Source organism: Rhinatrema bivittatum, chromosome 6 (genome assembly GCF_901001135.1).
Source record: "Rhinatrema bivittatum chromosome 6, aRhiBiv1.1, whole genome shotgun sequence".
Taxonomy (NCBI): Eukaryota; Metazoa; Chordata; class Amphibia; order Gymnophiona; family Rhinatrematidae; genus Rhinatrema; species Rhinatrema bivittatum.
In genome coordinates this window covers 20,175,565-20,198,701 of record NC_042620.1, presented here as the reverse complement: position 1 = coordinate 20,198,701, position 23,137 = coordinate 20,175,565, and the positions used below count along the sequence as shown (strand labels likewise).

General features: G+C 43.4%; 1 protein-coding gene across 8 annotated transcripts in view; it reads right to left on the bottom strand.

The window, feature by feature from the left end:
* Positions 1-22,908, bottom strand: part of BIN1 (bridging integrator 1) — a 288,905-nt gene extending 265,997 nt beyond the window's left edge. For 3 of the 8 annotated variants that reach the window (XM_029605139.1, XM_029605141.1, XM_029605143.1), the window contains exon 1: positions 22,686-22,907. In XM_029605139.1, the coding sequence (XP_029460999.1) occupies positions 22,686-22,766 (81 nt within the window). In that variant the 5' untranslated portion in view covers positions 22,767-22,907. Of the gene's footprint in view, positions 1-22,685 lie in introns of all 8 variants that reach the window. The other 5 variants (XM_029605144.1, XM_029605138.1, XM_029605142.1 and 2 more) reach the window with 2 other exon arrangements.
* Positions 22,909-23,137: the final 229 nt, after the last annotated feature.

The following is a 23,137-nucleotide window of genomic DNA, read 5'->3' as shown; positions in this document are numbered from 1 at the left end:
GACAAAGGCAGCCTGGATTGTGAGAAATGTCCATGAACTAAATCCTACAAGGACTCCAAATATCTGAAAAGATTTGACCAACGTAGATTTCACATGGGGTCTTGTGCAATTCTTTCCCGCCTGTCAGTGCTACTTTTGCTACAGAATCGCTGCTGCCAACATGGTCTCATTTGCTGGCAGTAGCCCCCTGCTATGTGTTTTGGCAAAATAACAAATAGCTCCGGTACCATCCAGAGTGAGTGAGGTTGCCAAAACCCTCCAGAATTGTTCTGGAAGCATCTGGAATTAGAGGTTACTTTCCAGGACTAAACTCAGGGAATTCCTTCCCCCCCCCCCCCCCCCAAAAAAAAAAAAAGGGTTGGGGAGAGGGGTAGAATCAGAAGCAATAGCATCAGAACATTTTTTTTCTTCAAGAAAAAGGGTGCAGGATGCATGGAACGGGCCTCTCAGAGGGATACGGAGACAAAAAACGTTAACAGATTCAAGAAAACATGGGCCAAGCACAGCAGGAGGATCATTAGATGCAAAGACATGAAGAGAAAGCCAGAGATCAACCGAGGTCTGTGAAATTGGGCAGACTAGATGGTCCTCATCTGCCACCATCGCGTTCTGCTTTTAAGAAAGAAAATTTCAAGGGGTGAATTAGACCCCCTCTTAGCACAGCTTCTAAGATTCACGTATTCCTGGCTGCTGGATGTAGTTCTATGCCTCTCCGGTCTGCAAGGTCAAGGCTTGAGACGAAGGACAAAACAAGACCCTGAGTTACAGGAGACCCAAATACTGCAAGATAAATTCATTCCCATTTCCTTTTTGGTGTCATTTTGTGATACCATAAAAGAATATTACTTTTCTTTTGAAAGAACCCAATGGAATTAAACACACACCATGTAAAACACGCATTAAAATAAATCCCCATTGCCCCTTATAAAAAAATATAAGATTTTTCAGTACTGGATTCTGTAACCACCTGAATTTTGTGTGCAGGCAAATTCTGCACATATTCTGACACACATGTCCAGCAGGGCTAATTTTCTACTGGGGAAAACTTAGTCCTTAAAAGTCAAATGTGGACAAGTACAAGGTGATGTATATAGGGAAAAATAACCCATGCTGTAGTTACACGATGTTAGGTTCCATATTAGGAGCTACCACCCAGGAAAAAGATCTAGGCATCATAGTGGATAATACTTTAAAATCATCGGCTCAGTGTGCTGCAGCAGTCAAAAAAGCAAACAATGTTAGGAATCATTAGGAAGGGAATGGTTAATAAAATGGAAAATATCATAATGCCTCTGTATCGCTCCATGGCGAGACCGCACCTTGAATACTGTGTACAATTCTGGTCGCCGCATCTCAAAAAAAGATAGTTGCACTGAAGAAGGTACAGAGAAGGTGACCAAAATGATAAAGGGCATGGAACGGCTCTCCTATGAGGAAAGGCTGAAGAGGTTAGGACTGTTCAAGCTTGGAGAAGAGACGGCTGAGGGGAAATATGATAGAGGTCTAGGGAGCTAACTCAATCAAGTTAACAAGTAGCACATTTAAAACAAAAAAAGACAATTATTTTTCACTCAACACAATTAAGTTCTGGAATTTGTTGCCAGAGGATATGGTTAGGGCAGTTAGTGTAGCTGGGTTTAAAAAGGTTTGGATAAGTTCATGGAGGAGCAGTCTGTTAATTGTTATTAATCAAGTTGACTTAGGGAATAACCATTGCTATTACTGACATAGGATTTATTGTTTGGGTACTTGCCAGGTATTTGTAACCTGGATTGGCCACTGTTGGAAACAGGATGCTGGGCTTGATGGATCTTCAGTCTGATCCAGTATGGCAACTTCTTATATCCTTATGTCATTTTGGCATGCAACCTAGAATAGGTCCAACCAGAGTTGGCAGCCTTAGAAGCAGCCCTTCATGTTAGAAAAGAGAGGCAGAAGGTATCGTAATGTAAGTGGATTCGGGAACTAATGCCTGTGCATGGTGCTTACCCAGATGGGCAGAAATAGATGGAGAGATTAGAATACACTTTGTTGCCACCTAGTAAATGGAGCTGGCAATTACATCCTAAGCTGACTGTACAACATCTCTATTACAATTTATCCTCCCCTCCATTCAACAAAAGGACAAAAGATCTAGTCTTAAACTTGCCACACTGGGTAGTTTTGATGCAGATTCAAAATCCATTGACTCAGTTTTGTCAAGGATTAGAGACCTTCTGTATCTTATTTCCTGTCTCCTGACTTTCTGGTAAATAGAACCATCATTAGGTTAGTCAAGTCATTTTTGGCACACCCTTCCAAGAAGAGAGTTTAAAGTGTATTGCAATAATATAGTAAAGAGCTCAAACAATCATTAAAAGCTTTAACACAACTGCTGTTACATCAGTGTTTCGGAAGTTCTTTAAGAGGATTTCTGGCAAACCTCAAAAAGCTTGGGAGCATCTATGTCAGTTACCAATTAGATGGGGTAAAATCGGGGCTGAAACCATCAGTTTACAAAAAAATGAATTAAAAAGGGAGGCAGTTCCAGCCCCAGCCCTCTCCGTGGGAGGTAACCTGTCATATTGTTCTAAACAGGCTGCTTTAGGGGGCTCAATAAGTTCCCAACAATCAGTAAAAACACCATGAGCAATGAGGCCCGAGTCTCTGGTGCTATGGGCCCCTGTTTGGGAGTCAGGGGGACTATGTCTTGGTGCATAAGGGGAGGGGGGAATAGCCATATTGTACATCCCACTGTGCACAAACTGGCAACAGTGACTGGTGCATCAGGTAAAACATCTGAAAGGATATTCACTACATAATATTTTACTGAGTTGACAAACCCAGGGACTGCAGAGAATTTCAGATTGAATGAAATAGGGCAAGAGTTAATCTACGAAGGACAAGCATTGCTGCTTGCTCTGTGTGTCCTTGCAATACTGCAGACAAACACAGAAGAGCTTTCTTTCACGCTTACAGACACAAATAAAGGGAAAATGACAGATTGCAAGAGAGGCAGATGAATCAGACTAGCCCAGAGAGGCACATGGAAATAGGAGGCAGCAGGAATCTGCTGGCAAGGTCAGCTGGGAGCTGACAGCAGGTGACAGCTGCAGGCTATGTATGGGAGCGGTGAGCTGTCAGAGCCCCTGTATGACCAGGACTCAGGCAGAGCACTGCCACAGACACCAGAGGCTATCATGAGACCTGGCAGTTCTTGCATGAGACAGGACTGGACGACTGAAAGACCTAGCATGAGATCCAGCAGCAAAAACAAACAATTAAAGCAAGGGGGCAGGGCTTTTCCCATCCCCCCCCCCCCCCCCCCCGAGTCTATAACCACCATATTCTCAGCTTTTTGCTCTCTTGGCTAGACTGGTTTCTCTTTGTCTAGCCAAGCCCCCCTCAAAGGATTGCTTTCCAATCCTTCAAGACAGTTGCATTATCCATTTTATTTCTCTTCATACCCTGCTTTTGCTGGCACATCAAAGCAGCTTACATCAATACACATGATAGAAATCATACAATAAAGCATTAAAGAAACAAACCTTCCCCCAACCCCATCATAAAGTACAATCCCTCACGCCAAATAAAAGCTAATCCAAAACTTACCCAACACCAAAATAAACCATTCCTCCACCCAACCTAGATCATAATGAAGCATTCCTCTCACTCAGTGCCATGCACAGCTTCCATAGGGCCTGGGTTGGAGTCCCAGCTCCGGACATCCATACCCCATGTCAGTCAAGCCTGGGGACACCTAGCGATGGTGGAGGAGGGGCGGGGAGAACATAAAATATGCCTGATTGGGTCAGACCAGTATCCTCTGGGTCCAACAGTGGCCAACCACCTGGCAAGTATCTAAACATTAAATGATTAGATCCCAGGCTAATAATCTTTATTAATAGCAGTTTATGGACTTCTCCTCTAGGAACTTATCCAAATCTTTTTAAAACCAGCTACACTAACTACCCTAAATACATCCTCTGGAAATGAATTCCAGAGCTTAATTATGCACTGAGTGAAAAAGAATATTCTACAAATTTGTTTTAAATGAGCTACTTGTAACTTCATGGAGTGCCCCCTAGTCCTTCTATTATCCGAGAAAAATGAATAACTGATTTACATTAACTCGTTCAAGTCCTTTCATGATTTTCTAGACCTCTATCATATCCCCCCTCAGTCATCTCTTCTCCAAGCTGAACAGCCCTAACTTTTAACCTTTCTTCATAGGGGAGCCGTTCCATCCCCTTTATCATTTTGGTTGCCTTTCTCTGTACTTTCTCCAGTGTAACTATATCTTTTTTGAGATGCGGCGACCAGAATTGTACACAGTATTCAAGGTGCGATATCACCATGGAGCAATACAGAGGCATTATGATATCCACTATTTTATTCGCCATTCCCTAATAGTTCCTAATACTCTGTTTATTTTTTAACCACCACAGCACACTGAGCCAACAATTTCAAAGTATTATCCTCTATGATGCCAAGATCTCTTTCCTGGGTGGTAACTCCTTATGCAGAACCTAACTTCATGTAACCACAGCAAGGATTATTTTTCCCTATATGCAACACCTTGCACTTGTCCATATTAAATTTCATCTGCCATTTGGATGCCCAATCTTCCAGTCTCACAAGGTCTTCCTGCAATTTATCACAATCCACTTGTGATTTAACTACTCTGAATAATTTTGTATCATCCGCAAATTTGATCATCTCACTCTTCATATCCCTTTCCAGATCATTTATAAATATATTAAAAAGCACCAGTCCTAGTACAGGTCCAAGAGGTACTCCACTGTTTACCCTTTTCCACTGAGAAAATTGACATTTAATCCTACTTGTTGGTTCCTGTCTTAACCAGTTGGTAATCCACGAAAGGACATTGCCTCCTAGCCCATGACTTTTTAGTTTTCTTTGTCAAATGCCTTCTGAAAATCCAAATACACTACATCTACCGGTTCACCTTTATCCACATGTTTATTTACCCCTTTATAAAAATAGGAGATTTGTGAGGCAAGACTTTCCTAGAGTAAATCTGTTCTGGCTGTATCCCATTTACCCATGTCTATCTAAATGTTCTGAGATTTTATTCTTTAACAGTTTCCACAATTTTTCCCAGCACTAAAGTCAAGCTTACCATTCTGTAGTTTCCCAGATCTCCCCTGGAGCCCTTTTTAAATATTGGGGTTACAGCCACCTTCCAGTCTTCAGGTACAATGGACAATTTTAATGATAGATTACAAATTTTTACTAATAGGTTTGAAATTTCATTTTTTTAGATCTTTCAGAAGCCGGGGGTGTATACCATTTGTTCAAAGAAGCATTCACAGCTATGAGCCAATAACTCAATTTACAGTTCAACATCTGAAATTATTCTAGATATCTTAGTTAGGTTGTTTATATTCTTCGATTTTTCTGGCTGGTTCTTGATTTTTGGTAATTTAAGTACAGGGAATATAGATTATAGTATTATACAAGTACAGGGAATAAAATATATAAACTGTATTTCTCTCCTACTGATTTTATCTTTTTATTTGTTCTGAACTCCGGTATATAAAAGCCTTTAAATAAATAAATATTTATAATTTCTGTTTACTTTTGAAATTATTGTAAACCATTTTGATCAATCCTGTATTGTTAAAGACGGTATAGAAATGGTATGTATGTATGTCATGCATACACACATACCATCCGGTCCAGGCGATTTACTATTCTTCAGTACTCTGGCCTACTACATCTTCCAGGTTCACCATAATTTGGTTCAGTTCATCTGAATCATCACCCTTGAAAACTAAAGGATATCTCCCCAACATCCTCTTCAGTAAACACTGAAGCAAAGAATTAATTTAATCTTTCCACAACAGCCTTATCTTCCCCTAAGTGCCTCTTTAACCCCTCGATCATCTAACGGTCCAACTGACTCCCTTGCAGGCTTTCTGCTTCAGATATATTGTTTAAAGGTTTTATTATGAGTTGTTGCCTCTATGGCCAACTTCTTTTCAAATTCTCTCCTAGCCTGTCTTATCGGTGATTTTATTTATATTTAACTTGCCAGTGCCTATGCTTTATCCTTTTTCCTCTGATGGATCCTTCTTCCAATTTTTGAATGAAGATATTTTGGCTATAATAGCCTCTTTCACCTCACTTTTTAACCATATCAGCCATCATTTGGTCTTCCTTCCACCTTTCTTAATGGGTGGAATACATTTGGACTGCACTTCTAAGATGGTATTTTTAAACAATGTCCACGCCTGTTGTACACTTTTTACATTAGTACCTGCACCTTTCAGTTATTTTATTTTTAACTCTCTCATATTGTTAAAGTTTCCCTTTTGAAGGTTTAGTGCTAGAGCCATGTATTTTCTTACTGTCCCCCTTCCTGTCATTAATTCAAATTTTATCATGTTATGATCACTATTGCCAAGCAGCCCCACCACTGGTTGGCAAAGAAAAAAAAAAAAAAAAAAGAATAGCTTGTGCTTTGGGAATTAACGTGTTTTAACAGATATTCAGGGAAATGATATTCTTGACTCTTCTAGGCTCACTGTGTATTTCTATAGGACTGCTAACTAGATTGTAAGCTCCATCCTTGAGAAGGTGTTTTTGCAAAGTGGGCATTGGGGACTATGGGGAGAGTTCAGATGTGAGGCGCATGTGAAAAGAGCTCATGCAATCTGGATCCGCTTCTGAGAGTTTAATTCCAGGCCCCCCAGGAAGGTTTGCTCTAAACTATGGAGGTATTGTTGATCTGAAAAATTATATCTATTATGTCATATTTCTATACTGCCTTCCAGCCTTCTACCATCTGCCAGAAATAAGTCCTTTTTGAAATGCTGCAGTCAGGACTTCCATCTTGCCCAGGCCAGTTCCTACAGGCTTATCCTGTCTTGGTTTTTTTGTCTTGATGCACACAGAGAGAGATGTAATGGTGATTGCCCTAAAGATCAGGAAGTGCATTTCCTGGCATGCAATTGGTCAAACCTAGAACCAGATCAGCAGGCTCAGATTGATCTGGGTGAGGGGGGAGCCCTACCCACTGCAGAGTACTGGTAATTCCAAAGTAATTTTCAGCTCAGCTTCGTTACTCGTTTCAAATTCTTAATGCAAAAGTTGATGCAAACTACTCCCAGGCTGGAACAAGTCTATGGAAGCAATGGTCTAATTTAAAATTACAATAAGGCAATACAAAGTGCATGGCAGCTGAACACTACCAACCCACTCATACAGGCTTCCCAGTTATCCCTATTCACACTAAGGACACATCTTAGCTACCAGCCATAGAGCATTGCCACTTTTAAGATCTCTCCCTGTCCAGGATAGTTTGTCTTCATCCCTCATTTTCTCCTATCATAGGCAGATGAGCATACCACTTGGTTTGCAGCCAGTACCCCTCCATTCCCATGTCTTATAACAAAGCTTTGTGATAATTTAAATAGCCTTGAATATTAGCATGACTCCTACCTAAACATCTGGCCTCTAGGCCCCCCATGGCCTTTCTGAATAGTACTCAACTGCCACCATGAGCCAAGCTAGTCTTTGGGGGAAATGCAATCAGCTAGTACCAAACCGGCTACCACACCAATCACTACCACCCATGGCCTGCAGAGTCATAACGTCGTGCTTCTGCTATCATCTCATTTGTTTCCTTGTTCGCAACTAAGGAGCCCCTGTGCTTATCCCATGACTCCTTTACATTGGTCTAAGGCATCATACCTGTGATTAGTGTTCCAGAACCCTGCCCAATGCCACCTTCATCAGGTCAGAGAATGAGCTTCCTCACCATGCCTTCAGTTCTTGGTTCATATACAGCAGGCTCATTGGTGACCCATGTAGTCTTCATGGGTCACCAATGAGAAGATCCAGGGCAAAAATTATCAATGATTAACATGCCCTGCCTGATGGGGAGGATAGTTTCCAAAAGCAGTTAACCTGAGTAAGCAAGCAAGTAAGAGGACACAGGAGGATCAACAATGCCAGTGGGAACTGGAGGTGGGCTAGGTTGGGAGGGAGGGGAGGAAACAGAACAGTGAGTGTACTTTGACATTTTCAAAAGCATACATATTTTATGTTGGGGAAAAAGTATTCACAGAAAGACAGATCTTTCCAGGTGCATTTTTCCAGAGCAATTTTTCAGAGGGAAAGTAGGTTACTTCTGTCATTTGATACAGCCAAAACTGATAGAAGACCTGCTGTAACCTTCTCCCCCCCCCCCCCCCCCATCACCTACCTCCTGCTCAGCCACAGAGGAATGAGAATAGCACAAGATTCTTCTCAGCTACTGAGCCCCATGAGCTTCCCGATGCTATTCTGGGTGGAGTTCAGAAGAGAGGTCAGCTCATCAAGTATGTACAGAAACTAAGAGGTTAAGCTCACTCCCCCTCCCTTCTAATAATGGTGGACCTATGGCAGAAGCATCCACAGGGCTGTAACTAACTCCACTTCTCAATACACCAAATTATGTCCATCTGACACTGGCACTCAAAAGGCAGCTGGCAGTTCTAGATGACAGAGACCAGAAAAGTTCCCCGTGACTGCTTTGATCCCTCTGTTTAAGTGAGACAAGAGTCCATCAACCTGTGCTTGCAGATGTGGTTATGCACGACCAGGAAGAAATAATTCCCTTGGTTTACACATTGTGTCTCGCAGCAGATCTCTGCTTCAGGGAAAAAAAAAAAAAAAAAAAAAAGAGGACAGCAGGTGATATATACACTATTAGAGCCACAGAACAATAGCCTGGCAGCCCCTGAAGGATGAGATGGCCTGTTTAGCTCACATGATATGAAGGCTTTGCATGTCCAACAGTAATTTTATCCTGAACAGGGATGATAGAAAGCTCTTCTAAAATCAGGTGCATCAGCTGAACCTCATCTGGAAGGAAATGCCCTCCTTCCCATGTGACCTTCCAGAGGAGGTTCGCTTACCCTCATTTGGGAATCGGCAGGTTGGAAGGTCTGGCATGCATCCCGAGACTCAGCTGAGAGAAGAAGTGCATCCAACATTAGTTCTGTAACAAGAACAGCTGGAAGAAGCCATTGTTCTTCAGATGGCACCAAAAACTGGAAATGCCAGTTTGAGATGCAGATTCTAGTAACAAGCAAAAGAGGGTATTTCATATCAATTTGCTCATTGAATTCCATTAAGCAGCAGTAGGGGTACAGTGACTGCTGCACCAAAATTCTGAAAACAGAACTACAATGCCTGTACATCTGAAAGACAGATACCCAAATCCTGCAATCCATCAGACAATACCTGTCCTACCTCTGAATCCAGAAAATTCCAGGATTTGATTAAAGCTGGTATCAATAATGGTAGTTAGGATAACAAGCCGGACTCATTCTGTGATCAGAATTGTTGCAACAAAATTTCTAAAAATGTTGGGCTGTAGATGTTGCCAGTTTGTTGCATAGTTCTGCTTCTGTCCCAGTGCCATCGAGTAAAGCAGAAGTGGCCAGTTCTGGTCTATGAGAGCCACAAACAGGCCTGGTTTTCAGGATATCCACAAGATAGATTTTCAAACAATGGAGGCAGTGCATGTAAATCTCTCATCAATATTCATTGTGGATATCCCAAAAACCCAGCCTGTCTGTGGCTCTCACGGACCAGAGCTGGTCACCCCCACATTAAACCATTATTGATCCAGGCTCTGAGTGGGTTTCCGCTTCCACTAATCAAATCCCACCAGGGATCAGTCTATGGGATGACAGAACAGTTTTGTTTAGTGGATGGCAAAGGGTTTCAATTTCTGCATGGAAAGCAAGACTAGGAGGCCCTGTAGGCAGTGGGAATGGGATTGAAACCCAGGGTCAACTCAACCCTAAACCCCCCCCCCCCCGAGGACCTGAAACCAGAGTTCAGATGGAGATGGTTAGTGCAGTACACCATCAGCTAGGAAAGCAGATGTCCATCCATTGTGCGACTCTTCCTAACAGCATTACTTGGCTTTCACCAGTGAAAACACAATGACCTTTGGCCATATGCTCACCCTCTAAGAGCAAAACCTGAAGACTCAGACGTTCGTACAATATAGCAAGTTCCTCAGAGCTGGGTTCCCCATCCTCACCTCACATCCATGAACTTGGAAGAAATCCCTGGATTTGTAGGTGTTGGGGGGGGGGGGGGGTACACGAAGGCAGTGCTGTGCAGATTGCAGAATATGAATTTTGTCAGGGCGCAAGGATTCTGCTTGCAAATGAAATGCATTCTACATGAGTAAGAATATAGAAAGTTGGTCCTCGAGTTCCTGCTCATCTACAATGCTAATTTACATGGGCGGACAGTGCACCTACACAGGCAGAGTCCCTGAAAATATATGGAAAGAGCGTAAACAGCAACTCTATCTGGAATAAAGTCACCTTCTCTCCACACTCTTCAGCCCCTCTCACTTTGTCACCCTATTTCTATGGCACTACTTGACATATGCAGCGCTGTCCAGATACACACAAGAGTGCTGACTTGATGAAGCCAACACTCAACAGCAGCTCTGTGTTATTGTCTTTAGGTGCTGGCCACTTTGAACATTGCTTGGAAATGAGGAATAAGAGAAATCAAATACTTCAGGGACTGGAACTTTACCCAGCACTCACGATGTCATGAAGATGTGTGCTCTGGCACAAGATCAGAATAATCAAACAGCCTTCAGATATAGGTCACAGGTCATGGGGATAAACAGCACATTCAAGATATTTTTAGGAATTAGAGGAGCATCTAGCTTCTTCCAGACAGTTTCCAGGGTACAACTGTAGGATTTCTGAGTCCACTGCAGGGCTGTAACAAGGGGTGGGGAAGAAGGGCAGGGTGCAAAAAAAAATACAAGTCTGAGATGGCAGCAGACTTAAGGAGGACAGTCGCTCTTCTCCTAGCATCCTAAATGAAAGAAGAAAGACAGAGAACCAACCAGGGATCAGGAAGAGGATGGGCGGGCACAGAAGTGACGGCCTGCTCTGGGTGCTAAAAAGCCACGTTATAGCCCTGGTGCCCTGTCACTAATTGCTTGGCTTGGCTTCAATTATCCTTAGCTTAAAACATAACTCCTAGGACAAAATGCTTCTTTTAATTTTTCTTTTCCCTTGATTGCTCAAAGCACTCTTGTAAACATTTTACCCACATCTAAAAATACAAACAAAAGCTGCCATAACATTCCTGCATGAGAGGAGTCTTCTCCCGCAAAGAGGATCCAGCATGTTTCTTTAGTCATACTTTTTTTTTGTTGTCTTAATTAGAAAAAGAACACAAAGCAAATTTTGTACAGATGGTCTTCCCAATGAGGTGCCTGCAACAGCTTTGCACTGGTAAACTAGCAGACTTTGAAACAGGACAGAGGGGATCATTTTGAAAATTAAATTAAAATGTTAAGACATTTATTCATTCTAATCTAAGGAGAGCTGGAAGTGTAGTCTAGTTCATAAATTCTTAGATGGGGATACCAATGGGGGTTTTTTTTGTTGTTGCCAGCATGGATGAAGGAGTCCGTCTAACATTAACTGAGTATTTTAAGGAAAATCATCTATGTGGCCACCAGAAAGAAAGAAACATTGAAACACCCCCAAATCTATCAGTACTAGCACAGAAATGTGAAGACTGGCCATCTTAGCCTCCCTGTTCTCAAACTGAGACCATGCTTTGGAGAAGATAAGGAACATTCCCACCAATGGCAGCACTTCCTGATGCTCTTTGTAAAACCAGGCATGGAAAGGGAAGCATCCAGTTGTCAAATTTCCATCTGGTTACAATTTCTTGAAGTTCAGCACCAGTTTCCAGAAAAATGTATTGAAACAATCTCCAGTATCCACCTGAAAGTACTTAGTGGGTGCAATTCCATACCAACACACCACACAATCGAGAAATCCCTCACTTCATGATATTTCACCCCACTTCCCTTCTGTTTCTTTCCAGCATGGGCTATCCCTTTTACAACCTTGATGAAAGGCACAAGTAGGCCTACCCAAGGCCCTGTACCAACAACGATCAGATAGAGAAAAAAAAAAAGCATACCAAAATCACTGCAGTAGAATCTGCAGTAAAAGCATTTGAGATGTAGCCAGAAGGCAGACCTTCCCATCCATTTTGTAGGTGCCACTAACATTTTAGGCTGCATTTCTGCTCCCTCCAAGGACTCCAGTGTTATAACTAATTCCATTACCATGGCTATAACATTTCACCTCCATCTGAAATTAGATTTACTGTGGATAGATTGAGCTTCTCAAATCAGTCCCTCCTATTCCCCATATCTTTCAGATGATTCAGGTCTGGAGGCCAGGGTTAAAGCATATAAAAAAAAATAAAATAAAAAAAAAAAAAAAAAAAAAAAAGAGTTAAAACAAAGCACACTTTATTGGAAGAATGTCACAGGGACCCAAAACTGGATGGCTTCTAAGGCTATTTACAATAATTCATATAGTACTGCTTCTCAATTCCCCAACTTTCAGCCACCCCTGTATGAGAGATTCTGACAGCATTCTCTTCATGACCTGTGTCCTTCTGCTGCTCCTGGGCTGACCATTTGGTGTTATCTTGTGCTGCTGCCAGCTAAACACTATAAGGACTGTTACACAGACCTGCAACATTCATTTGACACACTTCCTGGAAAGCAAGCCCTGCTGAGACTCAGGCACATCCAATTCATAGAATTGACATGTGGCTTTCAATGTGCAGCAAAAAACTTTGCTTTATTATGCAGTTCTGCAATTCAAGGAAATGTATGTAGGGCAGTTCCAGGACTCATGCTGCCTCTGAACAAGGGTGATTCAAGCTCCGGAGTGTCACAGGATGCAGAATCAGCATCTGGGAGCCCAGGAGAGCTCAGTACCCTCTGGATATAACAGTCATTGAACCCTGCTCTACCCATGGCAATCCACAGACTCACCGCAAGATCCTTACAAGTTTACACTACTACATATACCTAAACCTTCTCTTCGGTGCAGAACTACACTAGGCATGGGTATTAGTTTAAAACAAATGAGGCCATTTTTGGTTCCTTCAGAATGAAATGAACTGAAAATAGCCTCCAATGAAAATAACCAAAATTTAATGTTTTGAATGTTTTCTTACATTTAAAAAATGGGTCTCCAGCAAGACCAGACCTTGGACTGATCCTGTTGTTGAGATCTAAGCATGGCATCTGGATCCCATCAATGGAGCCCAAGCCAGATGTCGAACTCCAGGCCAAGGCCTTCCAATGTCTTCTTTCTTCTTTGATTGCCAAAAAACAATGTCATCCATTAGAAGGAAGTGCTATAGTGACACTACTGTGGTGCCTTCCTCCAGAGTGGACAGTCAAATCATAATGGCTCCAGTGACAGGCCTAGGCCTCAGCGACAGGACCTGGCTTCACGTTAGGCTATGGCAATGGGCCTGGGTCTTGGCAATGTCAGTTGGCCTTGGGCCAGGCCCTGGTCCTGGGCATAGGCTTCAGCATCAAGGCCCAGCCTTAGGCTTGGGCCCCAGCATGAGGCCTGGGTCTAGTGAGAGGACCAAGTTTCGGCCCGAGCCTGTACCTAGGTTTCTGTTCCAGGACTTTTGTCTCAAGGCCAGGACCCAGCCCATCTTCACTTTTAAAGTGAAGTCAACGGGGGCCTAAGGATTGCTTCCCCCATTAACTTCAATGTAAAATGAAAAAACAAATGTAACAAATGAAAAATGTTTTTGTGTTTATTCCAGTACAAACAAAAAGTAGGTAACCTATGAAATGAATGGACAAACCAAAACAAAAAATTTGCCTCTGCACATCCCAATTTGTACAGCACATGGTAGTAGTACATTACCGCTTGTTCTACTTCTCCCCAGGTCAGAGCTTTTCTGCTTTCCCTGGCTTTTCCCTACCTCTTCCAATTTATCCTGGTTGACTGTATATTTCTGGTCTAAAAAGCTTGTATACAAACTTCTCTGGACCATTAAAAGTTATCCCAGCCCTTTATGGTCCCAGTTTTCTCCACAAGCAATGGATCACTTGGATTTCTTTTGACCATTAGAATACCACCCTGCTTTAAATAGCAGAATGATGGCTACAGCCATTTAAATGGAGCTGGACAGAGTCAGACACATCAAATAAGAAGTGAACTAGGACCAGGTGTGCAATGTCTTGCCCAAGGCTGGGCAGCAAATGTCCATGGTCATAGCCACGATTTGAATCCAGGAATCATCTTACACCATAGACCCATGGTTCGCAGCCCAATCCCCGAGATCCAACTTGTCAGTCTGACTTTCAGAATCTGCACAATGAGCTACGAGATGCTTGAGATAACATCTGCACAAAAAGGCAGCAGTGTGGATAGGAGACGCGCATGTCACCTGTACGTTCATTGTGGGTATCCTGGAAACCAGAGTGACTAGGAGGGTCGTGAATACCAGACCACCCCTCCTCTCCTCCACCAGTGCCAAGGAGGGTCTGCCACAGGCCCCATGAGTTGTGCATGTAGAGCAGTACTTAAAGCCTGTGATTTACATGCAGAAAAGAAGTAAGAGCATATCTCTAACCCTGACTTCTATCACACCAACATTTTATATCCTCTGTCTCCAAAGAGGAGCTTTAGTTGTAGATACCTAGCAATCCAAGCTCAAATGCAGGTGCACACATAGCCAGGTCTGTCTGGCAGGCTGCAGGTTGGTGGTGGCAGGGTACTGTGTGGAAAGCCACAGAGACCTGATGCTCAACCAACAACCATATGCTGGTATTGGTGGCTCTTTAGATTACTATATAGCTTTATGGTTAAACATAGGGAGGGTGAACTAATAGAGGTTCCTGTATGCTCACCTGCTCAAGAGGATGGCGTTGAAGAGAGAAAGCCAACATACACCAAGAACTAAGAACTGCCCTGCTGGATCAGACCAAGGTCCATCGAGCCCGGCATCCTGCATCTGTCAGTGGCCAATCCAAGTCACAAGTACCTGGCAGATCCCATAAAGTAGATTTAATTCCTGTTACTTATAGGAATAGCATTAGCTTTCTTTAGTCTACCTGGCTATGAATGTGTTATGGACCTTTCCCCTAGGAATTTGTGCAAACCTCTTAAACCCTGCTATGCTAGTTACCTTGATCACATCTTCTGGCACAGATTCCACAGCTAAGTGAAAAAGTGCTTTCTACAATTTGTTTTGAATCTGCTAGTTTCATGGAGTGTCCCCTTGTTTTAGTATTACTTGAAAGGGTAAATAACCATCTTTTATTTACTTGTTCCACCAAACAGTCCTGGATAAGGAGAGATCACTTACAAGGTCATAAGAACATGCCATACTGGGTCAGACCAAGGGTCCATCAAGCCCAGCATCCTGTTTCCAACAGTGGCCAATCCAGGCCATAAGAACCTGGCAAGTACCCAAAAACTAAGTCTATTCCATGTAACCATTGCTAATGGCAGTGGCTATTCTCTAAGTGAACTTAATAGCAGGTAATGGACTTCTCCTCCAAGGACGTATCCAAACCTTTTTTAAACACAGCTACACTAACTGCACTAACCACATCCTCTGGCAACAAATTCCAGAGTTTAATTGTGCGTTGAGTAAAAAAGAACTTTCTCCGATTAGTTTTAAATGTGCCCCATGCTAACTTCATGGAGTGCTCCCTAGTCTATTATCCGAAAGAGTAAATAACCGATTCACATCTACCCGTTCTAGACCTCGCATGATTTTAAACACCTCTATCATATCCCCCCTCAGCCATCTCTTCTCCAAGCTGAGAAGCCCTAACCTCTTTAGTCTTTCCTCATAGGGGGGCTGTTCCATTCCCTTTATCATTTTGATTGCCCTTCTCCATCACAACTATATCTTTTTTGAGATGCGGCGACCAGAATTGTACACAGTATTCAGGATTCAGTCTCACCATGGAGCGATACAGAGGCATTATGACATTTTCCGTTTTATTCACCATTCCCTTTCTAATAATTCCCAACATTCTGTTTGCTTTTTTGACTGCCACAGCACACTAAACCGACGATTTCAATGTGTTATCCACTATGATGCCTAGATCTCTTTCTTGGGTTGTAGCACCTAATATGGAACCTAACATTGTGTAACTATAGGATGGGTTATTTTTCCCTATATGCATCACCTTGCACTTATCCACATTAAATTTCATCTGCCATTTGGATGCCCAATTTTCCAGTCTCAGAAGTTCTTCCTGCAATTTATCACAGTCTGCTTGTGATTTAACTACTCTGAACAATTTTGTATCATCTGCAAATTTGATAACCTCACTCATCGTATTTCTTTCCAGATCATTTATAAATATTGAAAAGTAAGGGTCCCAATACAGATCCCCGAGGCACTCCATTGCCAACTCCCTTCCACTGAGAAAATTGTCCATTTAATCCTACTCTCTGTTTCCTGTCTTTTAGCCAGTTTGTAATCCATGAAAGGACATTGCCACCTATCCCATGACATTTTACTTTTCCAAGAAGCCTTTCATGAGGAACTTTGTCAAACACCTTCTGAAAATCCAAGTACACTACATCTACTTTATCCACGTTTATTACCTCCTTCAAAAATGTGAAGCAGATTTGTGAGGCAAGACTTGCCTTGGGTAAAGCCATGCTGACTTTGTTTGTCTCATGCTCTATGGGTGACGGCAGGGATACAGCCTTGGCAGCAAAGGTGGGAATAAACTAGGCAGAAAGGCAAAGTCAACTGGACTTTTTCTGCCGTCTACCATGTTACCATATTACTAATGCAATAAATTGGCCCCCTATGTCCACTTTGTGTTTTTAACTGTTGGAGAGGAAGTTTTGCATGGAACATGTTTTAACACACATTCATGCTACTGGAATATGTCAGGCAGATTCCTTCCAAAACCAGGAGTTATTCACTAAGAATGTTTGCCATAGTTCAATTTATTATAACAAAAAATAAAAACAAAAAAAAAACAGCCTTACAAAGCAGGCAGGACTTTATACCAAGACCAAGACCCAGAAATAAATAATTGGTCCTAGAGTGGCCAGCCAGGCCACTGAGATACATGGATGGCATCCTGCACAGTACAAAGTCTTAACTACTAAGTAGGTCAGGTGTGGACAAACCTTTGGGCTTGAGAGCCATACCAAGGACTCAGTGCAGGTGGTGGTGGTGAGGGGAGTGGAACAAGCTTTCGGGATGTTCCCCCTGAGTTACAATTATCCGAGAGCAGTAGGACAGCAACATTACTTCCAGTCTGAACGAGACATGCTGTTACCGCCCTGGGCCAGATCAAAGCCTCCTGTAGGCTGGATGTGGTCCATGAGCCGTAGTTTGCCCATCACTGAACTAGGGACTCAGTTCAAACCTTCAGAGTAAGTGCCACTTGGCAGACGGATTCTCTCTCTGCCTATGTGTGGGAGATACACATTAGCTCTTACGGTCTGAAAGAACTCCATGGTATAAATGGAGAGAAGATCCACTCCATGATGTTTTCTCTCAGCTCTGCTCTGTGATGTGTCTCTGAACTATTCGCATTCATAGGCCCAAAGTTGTGCAATGCCTTAGATACAGGACTGCAGAAAGAGAACTGACAGTTTTTAGAAAACATCTGAAAGCTTATCTTTTTAAAAGCAGGTGTATGAGAGATAAGTACAAACGAAACAATATAAAATTATGTTAAGTTTTGATGTTTATTAGGTTTGTGAATATTTACCCTGCACAGATTGTTTGGATGATGTGACTTAGAAATGCAACAAATACAGAAACAAACCAAAGATCCAAGACCAACTGGACATGTGTTTCTCATTGTCCTCCTACAGTGAATGACATGTCTGCAGCGGTATCCAATCAAAAGGCAGCTAATAAAGCATAGGCTTGCTGACTGGCTCCTGCTGGCGAGTCAGCTGACTCAGGTGTGGGTTGGACCAATTCAAGTTGTAGGTATTCCCCTCCCCCCTTTAATTTATAAAAGAAAAATATCTATTCATGGATCACAGTTAGTTTTACTTATGCACACTGCTCAGTTTTGCGGCTTGCCCATCATGAGGAATTCATGGATCAGTGAAAACACCTGATCACCACAAGAACATGGCTTCCTGCATTTATAATCAATTAAAATCTACCCTGCTATTTCTGTAACAGGTGGCTGGTGTGTTTTACAGGCCTCCAGAACCCTTTAATGAACTATCAGGCAGGACCCCACAGGTACTGCAAGTCCACTGGAGAGAAAAGGTAAAAGAATGCACAGAACAGAGGGATAAAAGGAGGAAAAACGGAAAGCGTTCAGAATTGTTTTTTTTCACAACTTCTCATTGTACCACAAATAAAATGCTTACATATAACCATTTGTGAAGGAGGAAAGAATAGTCAGTTACGCTGTGAGATATTATAATTACATAGTATATCAATTAAAAACTATTTTGTTAGAAAAAACAACAAGGGTTATAATATAAAACACAATCAGGAAATTCAGATGTTATGGATATCCCACTGCCCCCTTTCACACTGTCATTACATCATCCCACAATTATATGCAATATAGATGATTAGAATGGCTTCCTTCTGAGTGAGGGCCCTATTCCAAAGGTTTCCTGACACATCATCCAATGATTATGCAAAGTACAGTATTACAGCAGCAGGTATTACTAACGGCATCTGACTGCGTGGGTACTGGTCTGACATTGACAAGGACACTCTAGCACTATGAATGTCAACACTATGAATTAGTGCCCAACTCCAGAATAATATTCTACCCCGAACAATCTCCACAGCAATAAGCCTCCACCACAAAACCAGAAAGCCAGGGCTGGGTAGCACCTTATCCCCTGGCCAGATGAGCTGAATGGCCTTTTATTTTTTAAATAAAAAGTGTGAATTTTTAAAAGCTGTTTGTTTTGCCCTTTTTGCCATGATGGAACTCAAAAACCTCAGAACCAACCTTTTGTGAAGTTCAGCAGATGGAAAACACAATGTGTGGGGGTGGGGAGGGGAAGAGAGTTCTAAATTTCAACAGAACTTAGAAACTTATGGAGTGAAAAATCATGACTTAACCAAGAAGCACTCTTATAAACACCCATAACATACAAGTGGCACAGCACTAGAATTCTGCGACAGGCGAGGAAAAAGCCAGCATCTCCTTACAGCAGGGTCTGCAAGCAGCACCAGTAAGACCTTACTAAGTTATACAATAAAGATGGTCTTATCTGTCCATACTGCAGCTTTTAGGGGATTACTGAATGGGTTTCAGAGCTGATAATTGTTTTCAAAAGGATTTCTAAATGAATAGTCAAAATGTTTAGTTACCATTAACTTCAGGATTTAGATGGTTAAACCTGTGCTTTAAAATAAAGTCCAGTCCCCCTCCCCCCCCCATCCCTGACCAGCCAAATTTAATTGCCTAAACTCACAAAGCAGCCAAATTTAGCCTGCCAAAAAAAGGGGGTGGCTCCATGGACAGGCTTATGACTTAGCCAGCTGGGCACACAAATAGTCATAAATAAAGCCAAATTTTCAGTTGAAAAATTAGCCCCAATATCTTATCTGCTCCGCAGCTTTTTGAGAACCGACTCCTTACGGTCCCAACAGCATGATCACTAAAACAGTTCTCCAGTCCAGAGTCAGTCTCAAGACCTGCTCAGGGGTCTCTCTTGAGACAGGCTTTATACAAAACTGTTTCAATAAAACTGGCACAGGCAATGAACTGGTTTAATAAAACCAATACTAAGAATGGCTCTGTGGACAGATGCAATGGAACCTAGTTGAACAGAATTATTTCTTAATTCAAAGAAACCCAGCAAAGGAGCCGGATGGTGTGTAGTTGCGGTGGTGCAACCATACTGCCAAAAAACATTTTATGAGACTACAGAGGTAAAAAGGTTCCAGACAAGGATGGTGGAGAATGAGCTGGAGGAATTCAGGAAGGAAAGAGCACCAGCAAGGATGGACGGGCTCGGTTTTCCCAATAGGCCGTGTAGGCCCAAGGCCCCTTGAAGGCGTAGAAACAAGCCAGCAGCACCGAGTACTGTAAATCCACCGCTGTCCCAGCCCTACACCTTCCAGGGGGCATGTCCAACAAAATGCAACTGCGAAGGCTGTGGAATAGGCACATCCTGGAGAGTACAGGCATGGTCTAATCATGCACCCAAGGGTAGCAAGGGGTGCCAGTTAGGGATAGGGGAAATAAAGCAAATGGGGGGTCAAATGGTACTTCTTGCCCCACGAGCAGCCACAGATAAGTCATATTTAGCACTGTCTTTTTTGGGTACTAGTAAGGTTCTTTCTTCCAGCAATAGTTGCCGGGCAGACCCCCAAAATTCACATCTCTGATCAGAATGGCCTTTGCACCTGCTTCAGAGTTTCAAATGTTGGCGGGCACAGCTCCAAGATTGCAGGCCAGGCTCTGCCATTCATATTCTGTGCACCTTAGCAAGTGACTTCTACTCCCTCATGCCCTATCGTACCTTACTGTGCGTAGGCAACACATGGGATATGAACTGTGCTTCTACCTTTCCACTTTTAGTAGAAAGTACTAGATATTTTTTTTTTAATGTTACTACAGTTTTCTCATTGCATAGGTTTTTTTGTTTTTCTGAAGGCCTCTAACTTTTCTGAGAAAGAGAAACTAAAATAGGTTTACAAGATACCCTAGGACCAAAAAGAATATTGCATGCAATGTGTTCAGTGGGCTGGGTGCAGCATTACAAGAAAGGGGGGCGTTAATGGTTTCTCCTTTAAACAAACTTGACTTGTTTTACAGCATAAAGTCTGCTGCTGTTCCCAGTGAGGAGTATACAGATCTACAAGCCATTAAGTTACCTTTCAAGCATAGCAGGGAATTGGATTCAACAGCAATCAAGGAGGGCTAGTGAGGGAAACTGATAAGCGGGGGGGGGGGGGGGGGGGGGGGGGTTTAACAGGGAATTGGATTCAAACAGCAACCAATGAGGGCCTTGACTTTTATGGTCTGGGAAACAGATAAGCATGGGGGTAACCTACAAGGCACAGCAGATACTACCATAAGCTTACTGGGCAGACTGGATGGACCATTTGGTCCTTTTCTGCTGACATTTCTATGTTTATTAAATAGCAACTGGGGTCCCGGCAATTTAGGTTGCACCGCATCAGAGGTTAAGAAGTTTTCCTCCAGAATGGGCTGTCAGTGGAAAATAGCCAAATGAAGTACTTCTGCAGTATTAAGCCATTTGCATCTTCAAGATCTTACTCTGCTAATAAGAACTGCAAAAATCTGAAATCTGGGGTCTGCTTGAACCCCCACCCCCCAATACATAAACAAACAAAAAAAAAAAAATGACAAGCACAAAAGGCTGAAAATGTTTGATTCTTACTCTGCTTTGAATGGGAACAGTAGACCTGCACAGAGCAGCAGCAGCCTGCAAGCCATGTACTGGGGTATTATTATTCGTTTAAATTTTTTTCTTCTGGGGATGTTTACCTGTCTTTCAGCCAAGCGGAATACACAGCTCCTTACAATGCGATATGCTTCAGCCACTTAAGGGAATGTTACAGGAAGATCACAGAGAAGCCATAGTTATGCTAAAATATCTGCAGGATGAACATTCTACAGAGATCATAAGTCATTCTGCAGAGCTGAGCTCCTGCCAGAGGCATGGGGAGAGGGGCCCCATCCGATGCTACCCACGCCCCAAGATCTCCCTTCCAGGCAGCCAAGGCCGTTCTGACAGGCATTTACTGTCAGGGCAGTGTCTAGTCCTGATGCATCCAGGGAGATGCTAAGGGTGCATATCCAAGCCTGGAGCATGAATGTCCGGGACCATCTGGGTTCTGCAAAGAAAGGGAAACCCTGCACTCACGCACCACAGATGTCAGAAGAAATATGAACGCACAATCCAATTTCCCTGATTTTATAAACCATGCGTGCCGATATCTTTGCTCATTCTGGCCCTATGGCAACCATCTTCTGGTATCAGGGAGGAATTTAGGATTCTGCCACCCCTAGGTACTTTTGGTGCTTTCACCCCTCCATCTTCTATAAGAGTCTGTGTTACAAGGTAGCAGTGGAATGAGATTCAGCAGAGATGGAAGGCAGCCAACCTGCTCCCCTAAATGTTTGCTGTCCCAGGCACGGGCGTAATGGGTGCCTATTGACAAATCCAGGGCTGTTTTATATCTGTCCAGTTCTTCTCCCCCGAGAAGCTAAGTATCGATGACCGCCCCCCGCCCCGGCAGGGCATATCCTCTCCGGTCAGATCGCAATCCCTGCGGCCGGCAGCAAGTCCCGGGATTTCCGGCACAGCCCGCAGCCACAGTGGGGATTAGGGCACTTTCTCGCCAGAAGGAACGGACTGCTCTGCCTGCCTTCTCACAAATAAAAAAAAAATCCGAATTAAAAGGGGGGAGCGGGGGCTGCTTGCCGTCTCACATGGGCTTACTCTATCTATGGATAAGGGAAGGGGAGAAGCCACTTCGCAAATGGGGCCAAGCGGAGACTCGTTGGGAAGTAGAAGAATCGCAGCCAGCTAAAATGGGAGATACCGAGGTAGTGAGAAGCTTTTATCCCCGCTTCCTTCCTCGGATGAATGGGCCACATGTTCCCTACGGTTTAAACCCTCGCACTACAATGCCTCCGACTAGCGAACCCCTTCCCCAGGCAGCTCGCACAGCCCAGCCCACAGGCAGAGAAACCCCACGCTACAAGAAAACGAGGAGGAAGCCAGGCGGTGAAGTGACAGCTGCAAGGCGTTCCTCGGCGGCGCGGCACGGAAGCGCTACCGGCTAGCCCCGATCCGGCCTCGGGGCTAGCTGTCAGCCGCAGCCCTGCCGATCCGCACGCGAGTTACCTTCTCCTGCGCCCGGGTGAGCTTCTTCTGCATGTTACTGGCCAGTTTCCCCGCACTCACGCCCTTGCCCAGCTCAGCCATCTTGTCTTCCTTTAAACTGGAGTTAAAATAATCAGATCTGCAGGAGGAGGAGATGGGGGAAAAAAATTAATCCTCGGGCAGAAACAATGGAGCTGGAATTAGCGCCCCCCTCCCCCTCTGGAGTGGCCGGCAAACTGGAGTCCAGCCTTTTAAAGCGGCAGCGCCGCCAGTCCAGCCGCAGCTTCTTAAAGGGGCAGTGCAGACCGAGGGCTGCTCACCGCTGCTCCCGAGGAGGAAGCTACGGTTCATTTACAAGAACGTGTAGGGGAAAAGGACTCTGGAGTGTAATTATTTTCACATTGTTGTTTATTTTAAAGGTTCAAACTTGTCAAATTGAACAAATAAGCAGATACTAAAGGGTGCTGACTGTT